Source organism: Platalea leucorodia (genome assembly GCF_965183815.1).
Source record: "Platalea leucorodia genome assembly, chromosome: 8".
Classification (NCBI taxonomy): domain Eukaryota; kingdom Metazoa; phylum Chordata; class Aves; order Pelecaniformes; family Threskiornithidae; genus Platalea; species Platalea leucorodia.
Window position 1 is genome coordinate 29,754,905 of NC_138830.1, and position 20,567 is coordinate 29,775,471.

General features: G+C 45.8%; 2 protein-coding genes across 7 annotated transcripts; one reads left to right on the plus strand and one right to left on the minus strand.

The window, feature by feature from the left end:
• Positions 1–218: 218 nt before the first annotated feature.
• Positions 219–10,222, minus strand: ING5 (inhibitor of growth family member 5). Of its 4 annotated transcripts, none has more exons than XM_082320891.1 (9): positions 10,033–10,222; positions 9,374–9,445; positions 8,496–8,662; positions 6,954–7,065; positions 5,910–6,003; positions 4,756–4,891; positions 4,532–4,593; positions 3,543–3,612; positions 219–2,347 (listed from the first exon to the last, which is right to left on the minus strand). In XM_082320891.1, the coding sequence occupies exons 1-8, from the start codon at positions 10,067–10,069 to the stop codon at positions 3,570–3,572; spliced, it is 723 nt and encodes a 240-aa protein (XP_082177017.1). In that variant the 5' UTR covers positions 10,070–10,222; the 3' UTR covers positions 219–2,347; positions 3,543–3,569. The 4 variants fall into 4 exon arrangements, with proteins under 4 accessions (XP_082177017.1, XP_082177016.1, XP_082177015.1 ...); XM_082320890.1 differs by having other exon boundaries at positions 219–2,393; XM_082320889.1 differs by having other exon boundaries at positions 219–3,612.
• A 148-nt stretch (positions 10,223–10,370) lies between these two features.
• DTYMK (deoxythymidylate kinase) lies at positions 10,371–19,766 on the plus strand. 3 transcript variants are annotated; one of them, XR_014229108.1, is made up of 5 exons: positions 10,371–10,501; positions 11,480–11,588; positions 12,635–12,725; positions 16,081–16,663; positions 18,536–18,599. XR_014229108.1 is itself a non-coding variant. In XM_082320893.1 (5 exons), exons 1-5 carry the CDS (start codon positions 10,372–10,374, stop codon positions 18,644–18,646), a joined length of 639 nt encoding a protein of 212 aa, XP_082177019.1. In that variant the 5' UTR covers position 10,371; the 3' UTR covers positions 18,647–19,766. The 3 variants fall into 3 exon arrangements, 2 of the variants coding, with proteins under 2 accessions (XP_082177019.1, XP_082177020.1); XM_082320893.1 differs by having other exon boundaries at positions 16,081–16,278; positions 18,536–19,766; XM_082320894.1 differs by lacking the exon at positions 18,536–18,599 and having other exon boundaries at positions 16,081–16,278; positions 16,543–18,527.
• Positions 19,767–20,567: the final 801 nt, after the last annotated feature.

Consider the following 20,567-nt stretch of genomic DNA (forward strand, 5'->3'; position numbering starts at 1 on the left):
CAGGCAGCGAGGGAGCCGGGCGGCGGCGCGGCACGGCCGGAAGCGGGCCCGCGCCCCCTGAGGCGGCAGGGCCGCGGGTGACGCTGCCACTGCGCACGCACCCGGCACATGCGGGCGGCAGCGCCCCCTGGCGGCCGGAGGCCCCGCCCCCGGAGGGCGACGCGCCCCCCCCCCCCCCGCCAGCGCTCCTCCGCCGCCCCGACACACTCTGGCGCGGCTCTGTTCCCAAAAATACTTTATTTATAACAATATATCCATTATCTATTACATGATCCAAAAATACAGATATACATTTTTACTTTACATTCCTTTTTTTTTTTTTAATAAAAAGATTTATATTCTCTTCCATTTACAAAGGGAACACAGATCTAATTCTTTTAAAAAATAGAACGATTGGGTTAAAGTCATTTCACCTCCAGTTTGCACGAGCTGCAATAAAGCTGAACCCCGCAGGGCCTTCGGGTGTTTGGACAATTGTTAGTGGAACATTCCTTTACGTGTCACAGTCTTGTTCGCCCTTCTCCAGAAAAGGATATTTAACGCCATACATTCAAAATTCAGGAGAAAGATTTAAATCCTTTAGTAAGCAAAAATGAAGGCTACTGGTATTTCTGTCTATAAGGAGTTTAAAAAAAACCCAAAAAAATCTCTACAGCCAGGTGCAAGCAGCCAAGAGATGCTCCGCAGCCCATCAGAGCCCCCACGCTGATATGTTCCAAGTGGGACAGTTTATTGCTGGTATCAGACGTCAGATGTTCTGACACATTAGAGACGTTGCATCATGAAGAGGAGGAGGAGTATGTTGTACCTCACACTGTTCACGATTCCTAGCAAAGTCTCTTTCCTTTTGGGGGCTGATGCTAACTTCTAGAGTTTATTTTTCTTTTTGCTTTGCTGGTTAAAATGGAAAAAGTCTGCTCTGCCGAGCCCCACAAAGCACTTGTTAACAAAACGCATGTTGCTGTCCTACCTGACCATCTTTTCTGAGCTGAGGGTGGTCAGCTTCGCGCCTATTCATCCGTAGCTGTGCACTTCCGTAAGGGCGTGTTTCCAGCAAGACCTCCAGAGAGGCATTGCGAGATTGTTTCAAATCAAATGCTTAATCTATGGTGATACCGCTACTAATAAAGCCTTAGGAGGGGGAAAGAAAGAAAGAAAGTTGTATACAATACCAGAAGGGAAAAATAAAGCCTGAAACGGCATCAACACTAGCCTTCGGGATGCAGTAACGCTCCTGCATTAATCCAGTGTAGCAGGTCAATGAGGTACAGGTCTCACTCACTGGTTACTGAATTACAGGCTGGCTCATGAGGTATCACAATTAAATTTACTCTCAAAAAAGAGAGGCAGAAAGAAAAAGAGGGCTGGCTGAATTTCTAAGTTCAGGTTTGTGTCATTGTGCTTTTCCTCCTCCTTCCCTCCAGCAACCTCCTTTCAATTTGTCTGTGTGCTTTCTGGGTGTTATTACAATGGCAAGAATGACAAATGCACATTGTCTTGTAAACATAACTGTGGAAACTTCATACACAACATACAGAGTGATGCAATGTTGCGAAGACACATGCAACATCACACTTCAAATGAAAGGACCCTGGAGACAGGTATTTTTTTTTCCATAGCAGATGCAATAAATCAAAATGTTCACAGAAAAGTTGTCTTGGTATCAAGAGGTTTCTTCTATGTCAGTCTTGACATAGGTGCAGCATCTACAAAGCCCAACAGAGCCAAGCAGGGAAGGAAAATTGGCAAGAGCTGTGTTCTACTTTCTTTCATTGCAAAACATAAGTAAGAGGGTAAGTGTAACAGGGGAAAAAAGACTTTTCTTTTGGAAACAGGTGCCAAAATCTGACTAGAAGTATTTTTTTCTTCTGTACTGTTTATTCAGATTGTTTTTACAGCCGAACAAAAGCTTATCTGGAAGTCTCTTAATGCCTTTCCAGCACTCTATACCAAGACCTCCTGCACAATGGTATGCAAAGTAGTAAACAGCCCTGCACAGAGCAGCCATCAACACCCATCAGGGATCACAGCCAGCAAAGTTCATGAACTCTGGTGTGTGCTACTGCAGTGGGGGTTGGTTTGAGGCTTTTTTTTTTCCCCGTTTGGCAGCAGAACCACCTTTCCCCACATCTTTTATTGCAGGCGGGTAAGCCCCATAATGCAGGAGACATAGATGAAGGCAAGAGTTATCTCTGCTCTTCCCTCAACGTCCACTATAACTATATCCACTATAACTCAGAGGAAGGAAAACACAGAAAGTCTTTTGTTTTCCTACTCCTGATTTCATTCTCTTCCTTCCGCTGCAGCAACTGACACTGTGATGACAGCAAGGATTCACATTCATAATCTGAAAGGCAGCTTAAAGAAGTCAAGAACACGCAAATGCGCCCCCACTAAAAAAGACAAGAAGTCATTTTAAAACATTCCTGCTGAATGGCCTTCTTCAACAGCAGTGCTTCATAGCAAATGCTATTCAACGTCCCCCCCCAGCCTTTCAGCTTTGCCGCTCCATCATAGGAACATACACATTGTCCTTATGGAGCCTCCTCTTAAAGCTTGTTTTCCTGATTTACCCAGGTGCAACACAGGCAAACACAAGTAACAAAAATCAGGCCTTCATCTTATTTTATGAATAAATCCGACCTTCTATCTCTATAAGAATACTGCAGGATTCATCTTCACAGTAATGTACTAAAAGGATCTTCAGAGAAATGGAAACAGCCAGGAAAGGTAACACCCTCTCTCAATATTACCATCACTACAAAACACTGCAGGACAATTCCTTTGCTGTTTAAAGGTTTTCTCCCAAAAGAGACAAACCTTTTCTAGAAGGAGGTGAAAAGTCTAATGGTTTGCTTCTGCTAAGGTTCATGTGAATGGGGGCAAGATCAAGTAAAATAAATGCAGTGCAAAGGTAGACAGAAGAAAGTCCCCAAAAGAGAAGATACGATCATACCTCTCTCCCATCCCCACCTTGTCAAAGCTAAGCACGTCACTTGCCTTTGCAGAAATGGACACTGGAAACAGTTAACCAGCTTTCCCTTTCCCTTCTGTACTACAAAACTGCACAACAAATGGACTTCACACCTAAACAATGGAGCCTACTTCTTTCATGCAGGCTACATCGGAGAGAATTCCTTCTCTGCCACACCAAGCTCCAGGCCTAAACTACTTCCATAATGGCGATGCACCATGCTGAAGATACAGGTATTTGATTCTCCTGCAATGCCTTATGTGGTTTCACAGACTCCTATAAACTAGCACAGACTACAGCTACTGGCTGCCCTAGCACTTCATAGCAACACCGATTTCAGTGCTGTGCAAGTGTAACATAAATGAAATCCCTGTGGCAAAGGGATTTGGGACTCCCTCCCAAAGTCATTTTCTTATGAAAGAACAGGAATTACAACTGGCCACTGGACAATTAAATATCATACCAGAAAAAGGAGGGTAGGTTTTAAAAAAAAAAAAAAAAACACAAACAAAAAAACCCAAAGATAATATTGCAACATGAATGAAGGAATATATTAAATATTTCTTGCCTCGGAGGATGCATTTCCCTCTACTCCTTACTTCTTTTTCTTTCTTTCCTGAACACAACGAGGACAAAACCTACAGGGAAAAAGAGGCAGTAATTAGTTCCTGAAGTTAACAACACATAGCCCAAAACCTCTTTTTATTATTTGGGAATGAGTGGGTGGGAGCCTGGTTTAAAAGCAGCCAATTTAAGCAACTGCAACAATGTTCATGACATGCAGGAAGCATGGGCAAATAGGAAAGGAACAGTACCAACTTGAGTGACAGATAGCACTAGGAGGCTTCCAGGGCTCATCAGCCCCTCACACCTGTCATTCACCTTATTTCATTCACCTAGAAGTTACTCCAAGTAACTTCTTGAAGTCTGTCACACAAGCTTTCTCTACAGGCCAAAGATACGTTCCTCCAATTCTTTCCTTCCTCTCCCTCCAATAATTGCAGTTCGCTTTCACTTAAGCCTGTTTCTGATAGGCATCTTATTAATTAGATGAGAGCAGTCCATTAAACAGAAACTAAGTACAGAACAAGCCTATGACTCTTTCCAAGACGAATACATATATAAGCAAAACCTAGAGCAGTCTTCAAACTTTGCTTCCAGAAGTGAAAAAAATAAATACATGTCTCTTCTCAATTTTAACCACAGCCACAACTACGTGACAATACAGCAAACCTGAGATGTAACATGTACACGTTTACGCAAGCCTCAGATCAAAAACCGCTCTGTTTATCATGCAATTTTGCATATGCCCAGGTCCTTGTTTTGCTCCCACCAGAATCTAGAGACTCCCATGGAAGTAGACTTTAGGAAGAAGGTTCCACTTCTACCTTCACACAAACACAATCCCAAGCCATATAGGATGCAAACCCTCTGATGACAAGAGCAAAGCTCCTCTGTGAGGAGGGGTCGCAACAAGGTTTTAATTCTTATTGTGATTCTTGCTGAGGCAAATTGTAGCCTGATAAAAATCAAAAAGCTGTATGTTGTCATACTTACCATTTCCCTTTTGGTTTGGTGGTGAGGTCTACGCAAGCAAAGTGGAACCATTCAATTGGGCACTGCAAAACAGAAAGGAAAAACCCACAGAGGAGATGCTTAGCGTTTCACAATGTTACTTTCATTTTGTATGATCAAATTGAGCAAGTACCCCCCCACCCTGCCCTGGATTTCAGTGTTGTGACGTAGCAAACATCTGACAATAAATCATCTCAAGTGCTTACATCTGGGTTGTCACAGCCAATCATTTCTCCATATGACACCTGGTGACACAGGCAGTAGGTGGGTTCGTTGGGGTCCACTGGCATGTCTAGGACATCTGAGGGATGCACCGACAGGATGGTATCAGCAAACTCAGATCTGTGGACAAGGACAGATTGAGGATAAAACATTTTTCAGTTGTAGGCAACACCATGTTTCCAAGATCTAAATCCCCCTTGGGAAAATTAGTTTTTAACAATACCTTCCCTAAAACACACTGACTTTACTTCAGAGTTTAGATTACATTATCACATATTATCCAATAATTAAAATCATAATGTAGTTTGATCAAACACAAAACATGAGCTTGACTATAAAGGATTAAGAGAATGATTTATAGATGCCATGACTACAGGAACAAAATTAACGTACTGATCACTTCTGCTTGTGGACAAAAGAATCTGATTTTCCCCCCCTCCCAGTCAGTTTTAATATATATATTCTTTTCTCCTTGCCAGGTATGAGTGAACCTCCTTGCTCTGACAGGAATGTATTAAGTCAACATGTCAGTAACACTCAGTGGAAACTATTTTTTTCTTTTCTGCCCCTCCATTTAGCCAATTGAAAAATCAGAATTAACAGCGTCCCTCTAATATAAATCATATGATAGAGAGGGGACATGCTTTCTTCCTTGCTTCACAGAGCCAAATGAGATTACTCAAGACTATTCAGGACATGATTGTTTGAAAACAACTCCCAAAATTCTCCAAGATGTCTAAAACAACAATAAAATATCAGGTTTTGTCTCAATGGGCAAGTCTTTTTTTTTTTTTTTTTTTTTTTTTTTTACCATCAAGACCACAAGCAACTGTTAAAAATAGCCGCATGACAAAAACCAAAGCTATTTTCTCCCAGCTTGCCAACAGCAACTGAGACACTGATCTTGTCCTTCCAGACAGAGGACATTCCAAGCATGCTGAATTTCCACATGCCAACCAAGGAGTTAATTAACAAAGCTGACTTGTCCTAAGCAGGACACTAATGAAACGGAGTAAGACCAGAACACTCTAACACCGCTCACCATCCAGACACGAGTCAAACAGGGTAACGTGAGCTTCCGGAAAATTCATGAAGTGTCAAGCCAAAGTCACCAGAGCTGTGACTGGGTATGCCTTACCCTCCTTTGAGCTTCTTTTTCTTTGGTGTATCTTCTTCAGATGTTCGTCTGCCTCGACCACGAGAGCCTCTTTTGTCTTTCTGACTTCGTCCCTCTATAAAGGAAAAAACCCATCATTTCAATTTATTTGAATACCAGAAAAATCCGCAATCTTTTTCTTTTGATGTATTTATCTGTTTGAAATCCTTCTTTTGTATGTAACTGAATACGAATGCTGCTTCTGAAATACAGAAATACATTTTTATGCCACAAACATGCCAAATTGGCAAGTAGTACAACTGAGCACCAAACTCTTACGTTCACAGTTTTGGCAACTAAATCACTGCAGTACAATATTAGCCCATATTGTTGCACAAGATATAAATAACATCATATTTGATTAGACATGCTGTAATATTTTTTTAAAATCTCAGTATATTTTTAAACACTTAGCCAGTTAATTGGTTACTCAATAACTAACGTAACTTTTATCTCCACATCCCTGATCTTACCTCTTATTTCACAATTCAAAGACATAAAGCTGTACTGCTGTTAACCATGCCCAAATTTCACTGTAATCATAGGAGATTTCCAGTATACATTACAGAAACTGATACCTTCCTTTAACTCCTAATTCAATTCAAATTCTGGTAAAGGGAGGAAAACAGACAAATCTCTCCTCAAAAAGATCTTAGAACTTACTCAGTCACAGATCAAGCCTGAAAGTAAAACTTTTACACTCAAGAGCTGCGAGAAAATCAGTTCAGTTTTGTCACAGTAAGCTCCCCCTTGGCCAGTGGCCTCCTTACAACCAGTAACCATCGGCCACCTCAGGGTGATCTGGTAAGCAGAGACAGTAAGTTAGATCCCAGCACTAGATTTTTCTTCATCTGTTTATTGCCCACCACTGTAAATATTTGAAGAGCATTAAAAACAAGCAGAGAAGTACACTATGGTGGACTTCTTTTCTTCCTCCAGAAATAACAGCCTATTTTATATCTCAGCCTTTCCGGTTAGATATGCTCAGTGCTGGGAAAGGCTGTCAAACATATTAAATTTACACACTTTTTAGGCTTCGAGATCCAGGGTTTTCAAAGTCACTGCCTTCCAGTTTATCTTTCAGATCTGCTTCAAATCGCGCCAAGTCTGCATCCAGCCGGCGGATATGCTTATCCACCTGCACAGAAGAGGAAACCACAAACTGAATTAAGAAAAAAAATCCACAAACGAAAACAGGAAGGCCGTTATCGGCATGAACAGCAGTATAATAGTTTAGAGCAAGGCATGAAAGGGCTATGAAACTGGAAAAAAGGGAAATGGTACACACAAAGGGAATTAAAGCGGAGAGAAAAAGCCAAAGGAAAACACGAAAAAGCAAGAGGACCTAATCCCAACACAGGCAAAGAGAAAAGAAGGAAAAGGGGGAAGGAGGTGGCATAAAGGAGAGTCAAAGCAACTCAGACTGATGGTTTGTGGAACAAAACAAGACAATAAGAGATATTAAAAAGAATTGTTTTTTCCCTGCAATTTTCAAAATACATTATTCAACTCATGTCCATGAAATGTGTTGAGTACATCAGTCTATTTTTCCTGGCATTTCACTGGCACGCTATTAAAAGAAATTTAGTAATACAGGCTTCTGCCAACTACCTCCAATATTAAGTCAATACATGTTAAGTAAGTTCATTGTACTACCCTGGCTGCAATAACGTGGCTTACAGAACAGAGATGCAGCAAAGGTATTTTAAGTCACCACCCCCAAACTGCATTGCTGCAATACCTAGCCTTCAAATTAGTGGTTATCTATGACACTTTTCAATCCCTGTGAAATAATTTACTTTTCTGCAGTATTTGATGGCAATACAATGTACTGCAGCTGCCGATGTAGCAGGACCCAAAGCATCACTAGAAGCTGGACAAAACATACTAAGCACAGTCAAAAGGATTCCCCTCACTCAAGTTTTATCTATGGGATAAAACACACAAAGATAAGAATTATTCAAGGGGCAGCTAAACGCACACAGAAGTAGGGGCAGAAGAGAAAAGTGGAAAGCTGCATCTTAAGAAATGAGATTTTCCCACCAGGTCGATTGAGGAAAGTCTGGTGTTCAGTATACAACCAGAATGGTGGAGCTGACAGGTCTGCTTTCTTTTGTCACTTGGAAATCAAGGTAATTGAGCAGATTTCCCTCAATTCCTCCACAATACAGTAATGAAATTGACTCAAAAAAAAATGTGGTTTATGACTAAGACCAGCCCTAAATAAATTATCGGGTGACAGGGGAGCTGCTGGGGAGGAGGGAGTGGGATAAATTTGCTGGCATTATTACACAGCAGAGGAGTACTACCAAGTACTCAAGTGGAATAAACTCATTTAACCTTTCACCAGAGGAGAAGCCTACTCGACACAAAACCTGCTAACGTAACAGAGGACAACAGTAAGAAAAATACGCTTTAGAACTAAGAATTTGTTTCAGTAAGATATTTAACCCAAAACAAAAACATCAGGGAAAACGGACACTGTGGAAATATCTTCTGTGTCCACCAGCAGCCCCATTCCAGAGTATGACCGTTTTTAACAGAAGTCTCACTAGTTGTGATCCTCACCATCTCGTACGTCTGCATGGCCAGCTGGACTTTATCATCGCTGTACTCTTTACATTTGTTGTAGGCACTCTGGATTTTCTTCAGGTGTTCCACCCGCTCCTCGGGTAACATGTTTTTCACTGATTCAATGTATTCTGCTGCAAGACTGTCAATTTCTGCTTTCTTATCTGAAAAGCAAAATATATACACATGAGAAAGCTGTCTGCCAAAGCAAGTATTTTTTTCTTCTATCTCTTTACAGTATTTAGAAGACCTCTCCTGACAGTTTTCTGACTTCCCCTGATCTCTTAATGTATTTACCTTTTTTTAAAAAAAATTAACTTAAAGGTATTAACTCTTCAAGACTTGTGGTGTGATTCTGATTTCTCAAGTGTTTTACAGTTAATTCAGAGGAGAGGCTCACAGTTAAGATCAGAAACTGAACTGATGGGTTCACAACTTTGGCCTCTCTTCCCACACACAGAACATTATATTTGCTACACAGCCATTTACCATTCTAATAGTTCAACTTGAAAATCACTAATGTGCAACCAGATACCAACACAAACCTCAAAAAAAAAAAAATCGGTCTTGCAAGACACGCAGCAATCTACAATTCAGTAGATGTGGAAATGCACGCAGGTAAGGCCATCCAAGGGGCCATCAGGTACAGCAATCATGCAGCTACGAATTAACAAGCAACTGCTGAAAAAACCCTTAGTCCTGTGAGCTGGAGTCCTCACAGAAAAGAAACAAACGCTGCACAGCGCTCAGGCAGAGAAAAGGAAAAGTGGTAGAGGGGAGACACGTCCTCTAAAGCCAAGTCTCCCCAGGGCTCTTCCCGTCCTTCGGGCCGAGGCTCTCCATCAGCCTTCGCTTACCGAAGTACCTGAACACACCTTCTGTTCTCTGATCCAACTCCCGCATCAGCTGGAAGTTCCTTTGCAGCTCACAAGGCAGGTTTTCGATACCTGGAACATAAAGGCCAAGAAATACCGCAGCCTGTTCTCCTCGTAGCAGCCGTCCCGCCTTTGACACCAGCACTTGAACGCACGCTTAGTCTGACGTACCGTAAACCGTCCGTTTACGTCAGGAAAGCTTAGGTACACGTGCGCACGCCCACGGGCCTTCGTGGCACTGCCGCTCACCCGGCAGCCGCGTCGCTCCCGCTGCTTCTCAGCGAGCCGGTCGCGCACGCTGTGACTGCCCGCGCCGCGAGGGCCGGAGCTGCCGGCCGGGAGCGCAGAGCCCCGCGGCCCCCGCGCCCCGGACGGCGGGGACGGCGTGTGACAGCCCGGGGGCGGCGCAGAGCGGCCGGGCAGGCGGCACCGGCGGGACCCCCGCAGCCTTCCATCGCCTCACCGCCCCGCTCCCCGGCGCGCAGTGATGACGCGAGGCGACGGCTGATGACGCACGGCGGCAACGCCCCCCCGCGCCCAGCCCGTGGCGCAGTTCTAATTCCCGCCGCCGCCCCCGCCCCGGCCGCCGCTCGCCTCGCCCCCCCCCCCCCCGCCGCCGCCCGTCCCCCCGCCCCGCCCGCTCGGGGCCCCGCGCTCACTGTCCAGGTAGTGCTCCAGGTACATGGCGGTCGCCATCTTGCGGCCCGCGCCCCGCCGCCGCCGCCGCCGCTTCCCGCCGCCTGCCGGGCCCGCATGACAAGGGCCGCGGCCCCAGCCTCATCCCATATTCATAGTCCGCCCGGCCCCTATTGGCCGCCGGGGCCGCTCCTGCTGCATATTTATGAAGGGCGGGGCGGGTGCGGGGCGGTGCCTCTCTTCCCGCCTCGCCGCCTCCTGGGAGGACCTCCGCGGCTCTGTGCCCTTTCGCCGACTAGAGCGGCCGGGGGGCGCTCGCCGGGATTGGCCGGGCGGCGGCGGAAGGGGCGGGCCGGGAGGCTATGGCGGGCCGGCGCGGCGCGCTGATCGTGCTGGAGGGGGTGGACCGAGCCGGGAAGAGCACGCAGGGCCACCGGCTGGTGGAAGCGCTGCGGGCCGACGGCCACCGCGCCGACCTCCTCCGCTTTCCGGGTACGAGGCCTGCTGACGGCCGGAGGGAACGTGGGGGGGGAGGCGTGGGAGTCCCGCTAGGCCGGGCCGCGGCGCCCGGTGTGCTCCCGGGGGGTGCGGGGCGCCATCCGAGGGCTCTCGTCCGTGGTCTCTTGACCTCCTCCCACCCGAGACAGATTTACCCCCACCCTCGGACAGACCGACCTCCTCCCAACCCGTGACAGGCGGGTAGACTCCCACCCCGGACGGGCAGGCTTCCTCCCACCCGTAACAGATTGACCCCCATCCCCCGGTGGACCAACCTTTTCCCACCCGTGACAGACAGATCCCGGACAAACTGGCATTCCCCGGGACAGATGGACACCTGTCGTGGTTTAACCCCAGCCAGCAACTAAAGCCCACACAGCCACTCGCTCACTCTAGTCTGGTGGGATGGGGGAGAGAATTGGAAGAGTAAAAGTGAGAAAACTCGTGGGTTGAGATAAAGACAGTTTAATAGGTAAAGTAAAAGTCATGCAAGTATGCAAAGCAAAGCAAAACAAGGAATTAATCCACTACTTCCCATTGGCAGGCAGGTGTTCAGCCATCCCCAGGAAAGCAGGGCTCCATTGTGTGTAATGGTTACTTGGGAAGACAAACGCTATCACTCCAAACCCCCTTCCTTCTTCCCCCAGCTTATATACTAAGCATGACATCATATAGTATGGAATAGCCCTTTGGCCAGTTGGGGTCAGCTGTTCTGGCTGTGCCCCCTCCCAGCTTCTGTGCACCTGGCAGAGCATGGGAAGCTGAAAAGTCATTGACTGGTGTGAGCACTACGCAGCAACAATGAAAACATCAGTGTGTTATCAACATTATTCTCATACTAAATCCAAAATGCAGCACTATACCAGCTACTAGGAAGAAAATTAACTCTATCCCAGCTGAAACCAGGACAACACCCCTTTGGCAAAAGCAGCTCAGGGCAGCGTTTGCTCCTTCTCACCCTCTTTCCTACAGTGAGAACAACAGAGATCGGGCGGCTGATCAGCTCCTACCTGGTGAAGGAGAAGAACCTGGAGGACCACACCATTCACCTGCTCTTCTCCGCTAACCGCTGGGAACACGTGTAAAGATAATGTTTGTTAAGTTGTAAAAGAAAAACGCGTGGCATTGAATCCTGGGGTTTTAGCTTGCAGTGGGTACAGTAGGTACAAGAGTATGATCCTGTTTAGCAAGGGAAGCATGGCTGGAAGCAATGTCTCAAGGACTCTTATGGATTTGATTTAATCCAATGGCTTTGGATTTAATCTTAGACCAAATCCCACAGTTTGTTCTTTTGAAATCATGAGATGTGATATTTCCAGTCCCTGTGCTGTACTGGATTCAAGAATTGGGTTGCTGAGACTGTACCAGCCTAGACTGTGAATTTTCTTTCTTTCTTGAATGAAGAGACCTTGCTTCACAAGGAGGTCCGTGTGAGTGACAGAGCAGTTAAGGAATTGTGTCCAGACTTCCCCTCTAGCCGAAGGCTGCATTCAGCCATAGGTGGCTGTCCTTGCTTTTGGCCCCTGAGTCTTTGCATGTGGAGCTAGGGAAATCGGTGTTGGCTGTTGTTTTTCCTGGAAATCTATATTGCAAAATGTTTTCATTTTAAAAGAAAAGCTTGGCTGATTCTGCTGTAGTGGCGGTGCCAAGCAAACTGGGAAAGCATAAGGCAGATGAGTGAGCCGTAATAAGAAATGTCATTGTCATGGGTAAAGGACTTTTTGACTGAGGCAGAGTGTATCACACATCTACTGCACCACTTAAAAGGGGAAGAGGACTAAGCTGGTCATGTCTGAACATAGTTAGCTGTGATCCTGCCTGAAAGTCATGGAGCTGCCTAGAGCAGTGCCCTGCACTGAGGCACCCTGAACTTGGGTGTCTTGAAAGGGTGTTTCCTTAATGTCTCTTAGAGGACAGAATACAAATAGCTATTTATCTGCAATCAGCATCGCAGGTAACCCTGACACTGCTAATGATCACTGTTAATGATGATGTATGTTAACAGAGAAGCACTGGCCTCATGAGCTGTCTCATGAGCATGATTTAATCTAAAAGATTAAATCCTTTCATTTGTGTCACTATAAAGGAGTGTAACTCTATTTGTTTTTTCTCCCACATGGTTTTCAGACCATTGATGAAAGAGAAACTACATCAAGGGATCACACTTGTGGTTGACAGATATGCCTTTTCTGGAGTGGCCTTCACGAGTGCCAAAGAGGTGAGTGAGACCTACAGCAGCCCCTGCCCCTCTCTGTATTTGGGGAAGCAGCTCCAGTTAGAGGCCTGATACAGACATCAGTGTGCGTGGCCAAGGCTCCAGAGGACTGGGGAAACATGGATTGAAATTGAGGGATGGAAGTGTCAGCTCAGGTATTGACATGGTCTGTTTGCCTGGGTCTACCCCTTCCCCAGAAAGAGCAGAGAAACTCATTTGGTTACTTTTTGTAAATCTGGACAGACTCCTGGCTGTTGGGAAGCTGGCCTATTTGACTCTGGAGAATGATTATGCAAGTTTATTTGAGATTCCCCATGCTTGCTCTGGCTGCTGGCCCGTAGATTTGCAAAGAATAACAGAACCACGTACGTTGGAAGGGACCTGTGGAAGTCACAAAGCACAACCTCCTGCTCAAGAGTAGGTCTAACATCCAGCAGGCTGCTCGGAGCCGCATCCAGCTGAGGTTTGAGTATCTCCAGGGATGTAGATCCACAGCCTTTCTGGGCTCTTCTTTCAGTGTTTGCTCACCCTCATGGTCAAAAATATTTTCTTTATTTAACCTGAACTTCTCACGTCCTCACTTGTGACTTTTGGCCTGTCTCTGCTTTCAAGACAAGTCAGCTCTGTCAGCTTCCCTTTGGGTCATCCTGTGCAGCTATAAGATCCTCCTGAGTCTTGTGCTCATTGTTGTGCTCTGAGGAGGCTGTCCTGGAAGATCAGCCAGCTCTCCTGGGCCTCTTTGCCTTCCATGTGAGTTTCCCAGGGCATCCTGCTAAGAGGTCCCTAATAAACAGAAATCTGCTCTCCTGAAGTCCACACTGGCGATTCTCTTTGTCCTGTTGACTCCTCTCCAGATTTTAAACCACCATCTCATGTTTGCTGCAGCCAGGGCTGCCCTTGACCTTCACATCTTCAACAGTTCTTTATTGCTTGTGAGTAACAAATCCAGCAGGGCACCTCTGCTAGCTGGTTTATTGATCACTGTGTCAAGAATTTCTTCCACATGCTCCAGAAACCTGGATTGCTTGTGCCCAGCAGATAGGCAGGTGATTGAGATCCTTCATGAGTACCAGGACCTGCAATTGAGATCCTTCTTCCAGCTGTCTCAAGAAGGTTCCTCAACATCCTCTCTTCAACCAGGCAGTCTGTAGCAGGCCCCACCCCAACATTACTCGTGCTACTCTGCCTTGGTTGTGCTGCTTTCAGGTGAGCGTCCATTATCGTATCATCCCCCAGACATTTCCTCCTGGCCTCCCATCTTCAGTTCTCTACAGATAGCAAACCTTCCCCTGACATACCTAGTTTAAAGCTCTCTTCACTGGCTTAGTAAGCCTGTTTGCATAGATACTCTTGTCCCACTTAGAATCATAGAATCGTTAAGGTTGGAAAAGACCTTTAAGATCATCGAGTCCAACCGTTAACCTATCACTGCCATGTTCACCACTAAACCATGTCCTCGAGCACCACGTCTACCCTTCTTTTAAATACCTCCAGGAATGGGGACTCAACCACTTCCCTGGGCAGCCTGTTCCAGTGCCTGACTACCCTTTCAGTGAGGAAATTTTTTCCTAATATCCAACCTAAACCTCCCCTGGTGCAACTTGAGGCCGTTTCCTCTTGTCCTATCGCTTGTTACTGGGGAGAAGAGACCGACCCCCACCTCGCTACAACCTCCTTTCAGGTAGTTGTACAGAGCAATAAGGTCTCCCCTCAGCCTCCTCTTCTCCAGACTAAACAACCCCAGCTCCCTCAGCCGCTCCTCATAAGACTTGTGCTCTAGACCCTTCACCAGCTTTGTTGCCCTTCTCTGGACATGCTCCAGCACCTCGATGTCCTTCTTGTAGTGAGGGGCCCAAAACTGAACACAGCACTCGAGGTGTGGCCTCACCAGTGCCAAGTACAGGGGGACGATCGCTTCCCCAGTCCTGCTGGCCACAGTATTCCTGATGCAAGCCAGGATGCTATTGGCCTTGGCCACCTGGGCACACTGCTGGCTCATATTCAGCTGGCTGTCGACCAACACCCCCAGGTCCTTTTTCTCTGGGGAGCTCTCCAGCCACTCTTCCCCAAGCCTGTAGCGTTGCATGGGGTTGTTGTGACCCAAGTGCAGGACCCAGCACTGAGCCTTGTTGAACCTCATACAGCTGGGCTCGACCCATTGATCCAGCCTGTCCAGACCCCTCTGTGGGGCCTTCCTACCCTCCAGCAGATCAACACTCCCACCCAGCTTGGTGTCATCTGCAAACTTACTGAGGGTGCCCTCGATCCCCTCATCCTGATCGTTGATAAAGATATTAAACAGAGCTGGCCCCAGTACTGAGCCCTGGCGAGCACCACTTGTGACTGGCCGCCAACTGGATTTAACTCCATTCACCACAACTCTTTGGGCCCGGCCATCCAGCTGGTTTTCTACCCAGCGAAGAGTACACCCATCCAAGCCGTGAGCGGCCAGAGGCATCCCACTTCATCAGATGTATCCCATTCCTGCTCAGTGGCCATCAATCCTCAAAGAGCGCCCTGTGGTTGTAGAAGCTGAAGCCCTGCCTGCAACACCAGCTGTGCAGCTGAGAGTTGACCTACATTCATTCCTGCCCTAGCCTTTCCCCCCGTTCCTGGAAGGATTGAGGAGATCCTGCCCTGCCGTGCCCTGCACCCTTACCTCCAGAGCCCTGCAGCTGCTCTTGATACATTTAAGATCACCCTGATAGATTTGATACATTTAAGATCACCTTGATAGTATCACTGGCACCCATGTGGATGAGCAGTAAGTGGACAAGCCTCAGCGGTCTCTCCACAGCGTTGTAGATTGACGTGTCCTGATGGAAGTCTTCAAATCTGTCAACAAGATCTGAAAGTTTGCAAGCTTTGTCTCACATCTGGGCTGAAATTCCTGGGTAGGCTGAGAAAGCGTAGGGTAGGTATTTGAAAAGGAGTCTCCATGGGCCCAGAAAGATCCACACTAAAGCTGCATGATGTTTGTATTTGGGAGCAGCTTTCTTTGGGACTGATCACAGTTTTGGACGGATAACAACTGTATGGAAACTCAGAATATGACTTGGTATTTACGTCTGATGGGCTTTGCAGAAGATGTTAAAATCTTTAGCTCTCTTTGACTTCAGTGAGCATGAGAGGTGCACAGCACCTAGCAAAATCTGCCCCCCCACAATTACCAGGACTGAATTCTCACATGATAAGCTGGGATAACTCCTTTTCAGTTTGTATGTCTGTGCTTAGTGTTTTGGTCTGCATCTCTTCTCTGGCTGTTCCTTCCCCACCTCCCTCTCCAGCTAACTGGCTTCTTTACCTTCTTTGCATTCCTTTCTTTCACCTCAAACTCAGTTGTCTTTGTTTGGGACAGAACTTCTGCCTGGACTGGTGCAAACAGCCTGACATTGGACTCCCAAAGCCAGATCTGATTCTGTTTCTTCAGTTAAGCCCAGAGGAAGCAGCGGAACGAGGGAACTTTGGAAATGAACGTTATGAGAACAGCTCCTTCCAAGAGAAAGTTCTACAGTCCTTCTATCATCTGATGAATGACAAGACATTAAACTGGAAGGTGAGGAAATAACCCTAACAGGCCTGTCATGGACCAGGGTGGGGGTCTTTCATGAGAGCTCCTGAACTGTGCCCATCGCATCCCTGTGCTCCCCCTTCAGGGGGGACATGTTTGGGACCACCTAAGGGCAGTGTGGCCTGTGGCAGAGAGGACACCTTCCTGTTCAGGACACCCTACGGGGCCCCGTTGGGGTGGGGGGAAGATTTTTGGTTGGTTGATTGGTTTTGCAAAAGAGCTTTCTGGCAATCATTCTCTTTCTTCAAGACAAACTGACAAACCTGTGTAAGAAGCAGTGGGACACACCCATGCACTCTGTTTGCTTGGAGTCTTGCAGCATCTGCCAAGGAGTCTGAAATACCTGAAGGTTTTTGGGGCCTTCCTGCAGGTCATGTCTCCCTTACTGATGATCACCTTCCTTCTCACAGGGCCAGTTTCCATCAGCATTTGCTGTCTTACTGCTATCAGAAATCTCTCCAAATACATGATCTTTTTTGTTCCATGCTGCTGCATCACTTTTCCTTCTTGTTCATCCCTTGGAGCTGTTTGCAGAGGGCTGCACAGTCAGCAGCCTTATCCCAGAAGAGGAAGCGTTCTCCATTTATCCTGTGTGTAGATCACCTAGGCTGAGGTTTTCTAGTGCAGGCATCCTGTTTATCATCTCCATTACCCTGTCAGTGCTCAATCATGAGATATAGGCAGCATCTTCTGTTTATTCTGTAGCTTTTACACAGACATAGGAGGACACAGATTATGGATAAGTCTCCACCAGAAGCTGGACATCTACACAGATTTGCCAATTAATCAGACTGTGTAAGGTAAACAAAATTCTTCACAGCCTGTTTCAGGTAAACATGATTCTGTAAAAGTTTTTTTGTGTGCTGTCAGAACCTAAAGGACCTAAATGTACAACGATCACTAAACTAGGACTTTTATTCCAGTAAAAGTTACGCTATAAAATTGCCTTTCCTGCATGATATTGACTGGAAAAATAGGCTGACAGAAAACATGTACCACAGCACAAAATCCCAGAAGAATTCATTTAACAAAAATAAGCGTGCTGTCATGAGAGGCAATATGGAATTCATGTATAGTCTGTAAACCCTGATTTTCTTCCGGAGATTCCAGCAGTGGATCACATTTCTTTTATTACCTGTCTTCTGTTATTTTTCTTCTATCCCTTGCTTGAAAGGAGTTTTCACGTAAAGTATCAGCAACCTGTCTGTTTAAAATACTCCAAAGTGCACAACTATCAAACAGCTATATACCACAACAGATGATGAAGAGGTGACAGGTATCCCTGAAATGAGTACAAAAATCCAGTTTCAGTACACATTAAAGGTATAGTTAGCATTCCTGTCAGTTTGCTCCTCTGTATCAGACAGAATAACAGATGTCAAACATTGCCAAAGAACCATTTAGTCCAAGGCATGAAACGCAGCTCGGTACCATCAGTTACACAAATAGATTGAGATCAGCAAGCTGCTTGAGTATATTGTGCGAGCACAAAGGTGGGGTGCTGGCTGTGCTGTAATGAAAAGGCTACCATTTAATCATGAAGTTGATTTATTGCATATCCTCACAGCCTGTTCTTTCTCAGCAATGCTGCGTGGGCCAGTGTTGCATAGGTCCCTGTGATAAAACTGCACCTCTCCACATCTTTTCACCAAATCCTTTCTTCACCTTCGTTACTCCCTCAACCACACAGGAGTGATGGTGCTATTCTTTAAACATCAGGATGAGGAACACGCCAGCATCGTATAGCTCTACCACCTTTACTGACCTCAGCTTGCAGTATTTTTAAAAAAAAAAAAAAAAGGCAAGCAGCTGAAACTGGGATATCACATGATGGATTTTGAGAGGTTCCTATTATCATGGGTGGAGTTTATTTTGAAGAACCACTGACGGATTAATACTCTGATGTTTATGGGGGAACTACAGTACCAGATGCAGAACATTTACCTGCCTTTAGGTCATATGCCCTAAAGACTGTCAGCAAATTATGCAGCAGCAGCAGTCTCTTCTGTTTCCTTTCATCCAGCCCCACATCTACTTCTTAAATGTCTATTCCTAAATAAAATAGATTTTTCCAGTTCCACTCCAGAAATAGTGCACAGGAGGTATAACGCACTCCTTTCACTGCTCATGAATAGTAACAATATTGAGTAATGGGAGAAGCAGATATAACAGCAAGGTGAGGTTTTCTCATTTGGTGTTGGTAACTGAGGCACGTGTTTCTGTATTTTTTGTCTTGGAACAGACAGTGGATGCTTCAAAGAGCATAGAAGACTTGCACAGAGAAATCAAGTCCATTGCAGAGGAAATCGTGCAGGAAGTTCAGAATAAACCTTTGGGACAACTCTGGAAATAAAACTTTATACAGATTATTCTTTTAGACCTAAGGGAAAACTCACCTTTTGGATCTTCCTCACTTGGGTAACTCCCCTACATCACCTTCCAGTAACTACAGCTTAGATCCCATGTATTCTGGGTCCAGCATGGTGCTGATGTCCTTGTGATTTTATCTGCTCCTCCCCTCCATCCTGCATAGTCCCTGCTGTTTTATAAATGAACATGCAATGAGCATGTAAAAAATTCCTTATAAAAACCTCCTGACCTGAAGTAGGAGCTCTTGTTCTAGCCCCAGTCCCGTAGTGCTGATGTGGGTATGGAGCCCAGGGCTGCCCTGGACACAGCAGCAGCAGCAGGCAGGCAACAGCCTTCCCGGTTTTGGGGAACTGCCATGTTTCTGATTCTTTTGCCTCTCTAGTAAATGCATCCCCTGTGCTGAAACCAGTTTGTAGAGGACTTGCTAATAAATTATTCTCTTAAACATTTTGCACAGGGTATTTTTTTTTTCCAGTATGATTATTTCTCTTCTAGAAGGATACATAGGTCGTGAAGGTGCTGCAGTTCAGGCACTAAATCCAGGGAGAGCAGTTTGCTAGAGCTGGGGAATGAAGGGAGAGATGAATTCAAGTCTGCTCCCCAGCTGTTCAGCGAGAACGATACAGAACCTGAACTGCTATGAGTAGGTAAGTGTCTGAAATAGATGTATTAGCTCATAGCAAGGCCAGTTTGAAGGGTGAGTAGCACATAAATTATTTTAGACTGGTCGAGTTACTCCTGTGGCCAAGATCAGAGGAATAGTCACCTGTAACTTCTACAGAGACCCCAGTGCAATTTAAACAGCTCAGCACAGGCTGCCAAACCAGATCCGCTATGAATTCATCTAAGTCATCAGTAATGACCTATACTACAATAAACTGGAATGTTAAATCAAATCATTTGCAAGGTGCACTGAGATATGCAGATGACCAGAAGAGTTAATGTCTCTATCATCTGCTGGACAGTTAACTCACCTTTTAGCAGTGTGGACTGATCTCCAAGCTGGCCGATACAGAGACCAAATCCTGCTCTAACTCTTAGAGAGGCAGATTGAACTGATCCACTAGGAGGGAGAGGAAGGTAAATGTTTAAAACAAAATTGCTAATGCAAGCATCAGCTGAAAAAAAAAAAAAAGCTGCTGCCTTCCCTCTGAAGCTGCACAGCACTTGGTAGCAGAAATGTTCCTTGTGAAGGAGGTGAACACCTGTAATGCTGAATCAGGCCCTTCCAGCAACACTGGAAGAAGATGACACAGAGGAGTCATTTAATTCATATTAGCTTTAGGTTCCTGACTAAAAAGCCAGAAATACCTGTTAAAAATCTAAGAAAGCTGAGCTTAGCTATTATTGGGGTTGTGTTAACACTCAGGTGAAATCTTGTCTGGCTGAGCTGTCCTTAACCATAAAAGCATGAACAGGAAATAAGTAGTAACTCTTCTTGTGTACAAATCAAGAGGGAGATGCATCCTGAGCGACCAGCTCTCAACAAAAAGGACCTGCCAATGGTAACAAGAGGGTGCAGCCTTCTGATTCATGTGCTGGGTCCCTGCCATTGCACAGCAAAACAGGAAAAATGGTTGTTGAATTGACTACGCTTACTTCTGTAACATTGACTACTGCAGAGCTGGTGTTTAGAAAGCCACCTGGAAACTGAAGCTATGAAAAGCTATCAGTTAAATAGCTGAACAGTGGGCACACAATCTTAAAGGAAACAAGTTTCACTTTCCACCTACTTTTGAGCTTCTGCTTGGCTCCTTCCTCTCTACCTCAGAAGTACACATGGCAGAGACTCACCAAAAAAGTATGTCCAGTCTTGGAAGGGCTTACACTGTTTTAGAAGCAGAGAGATGCTGCGCCGCTCAGCAGGGACAGCCTTCAAGGATTGTTTTGTTGCCCTACGTTCA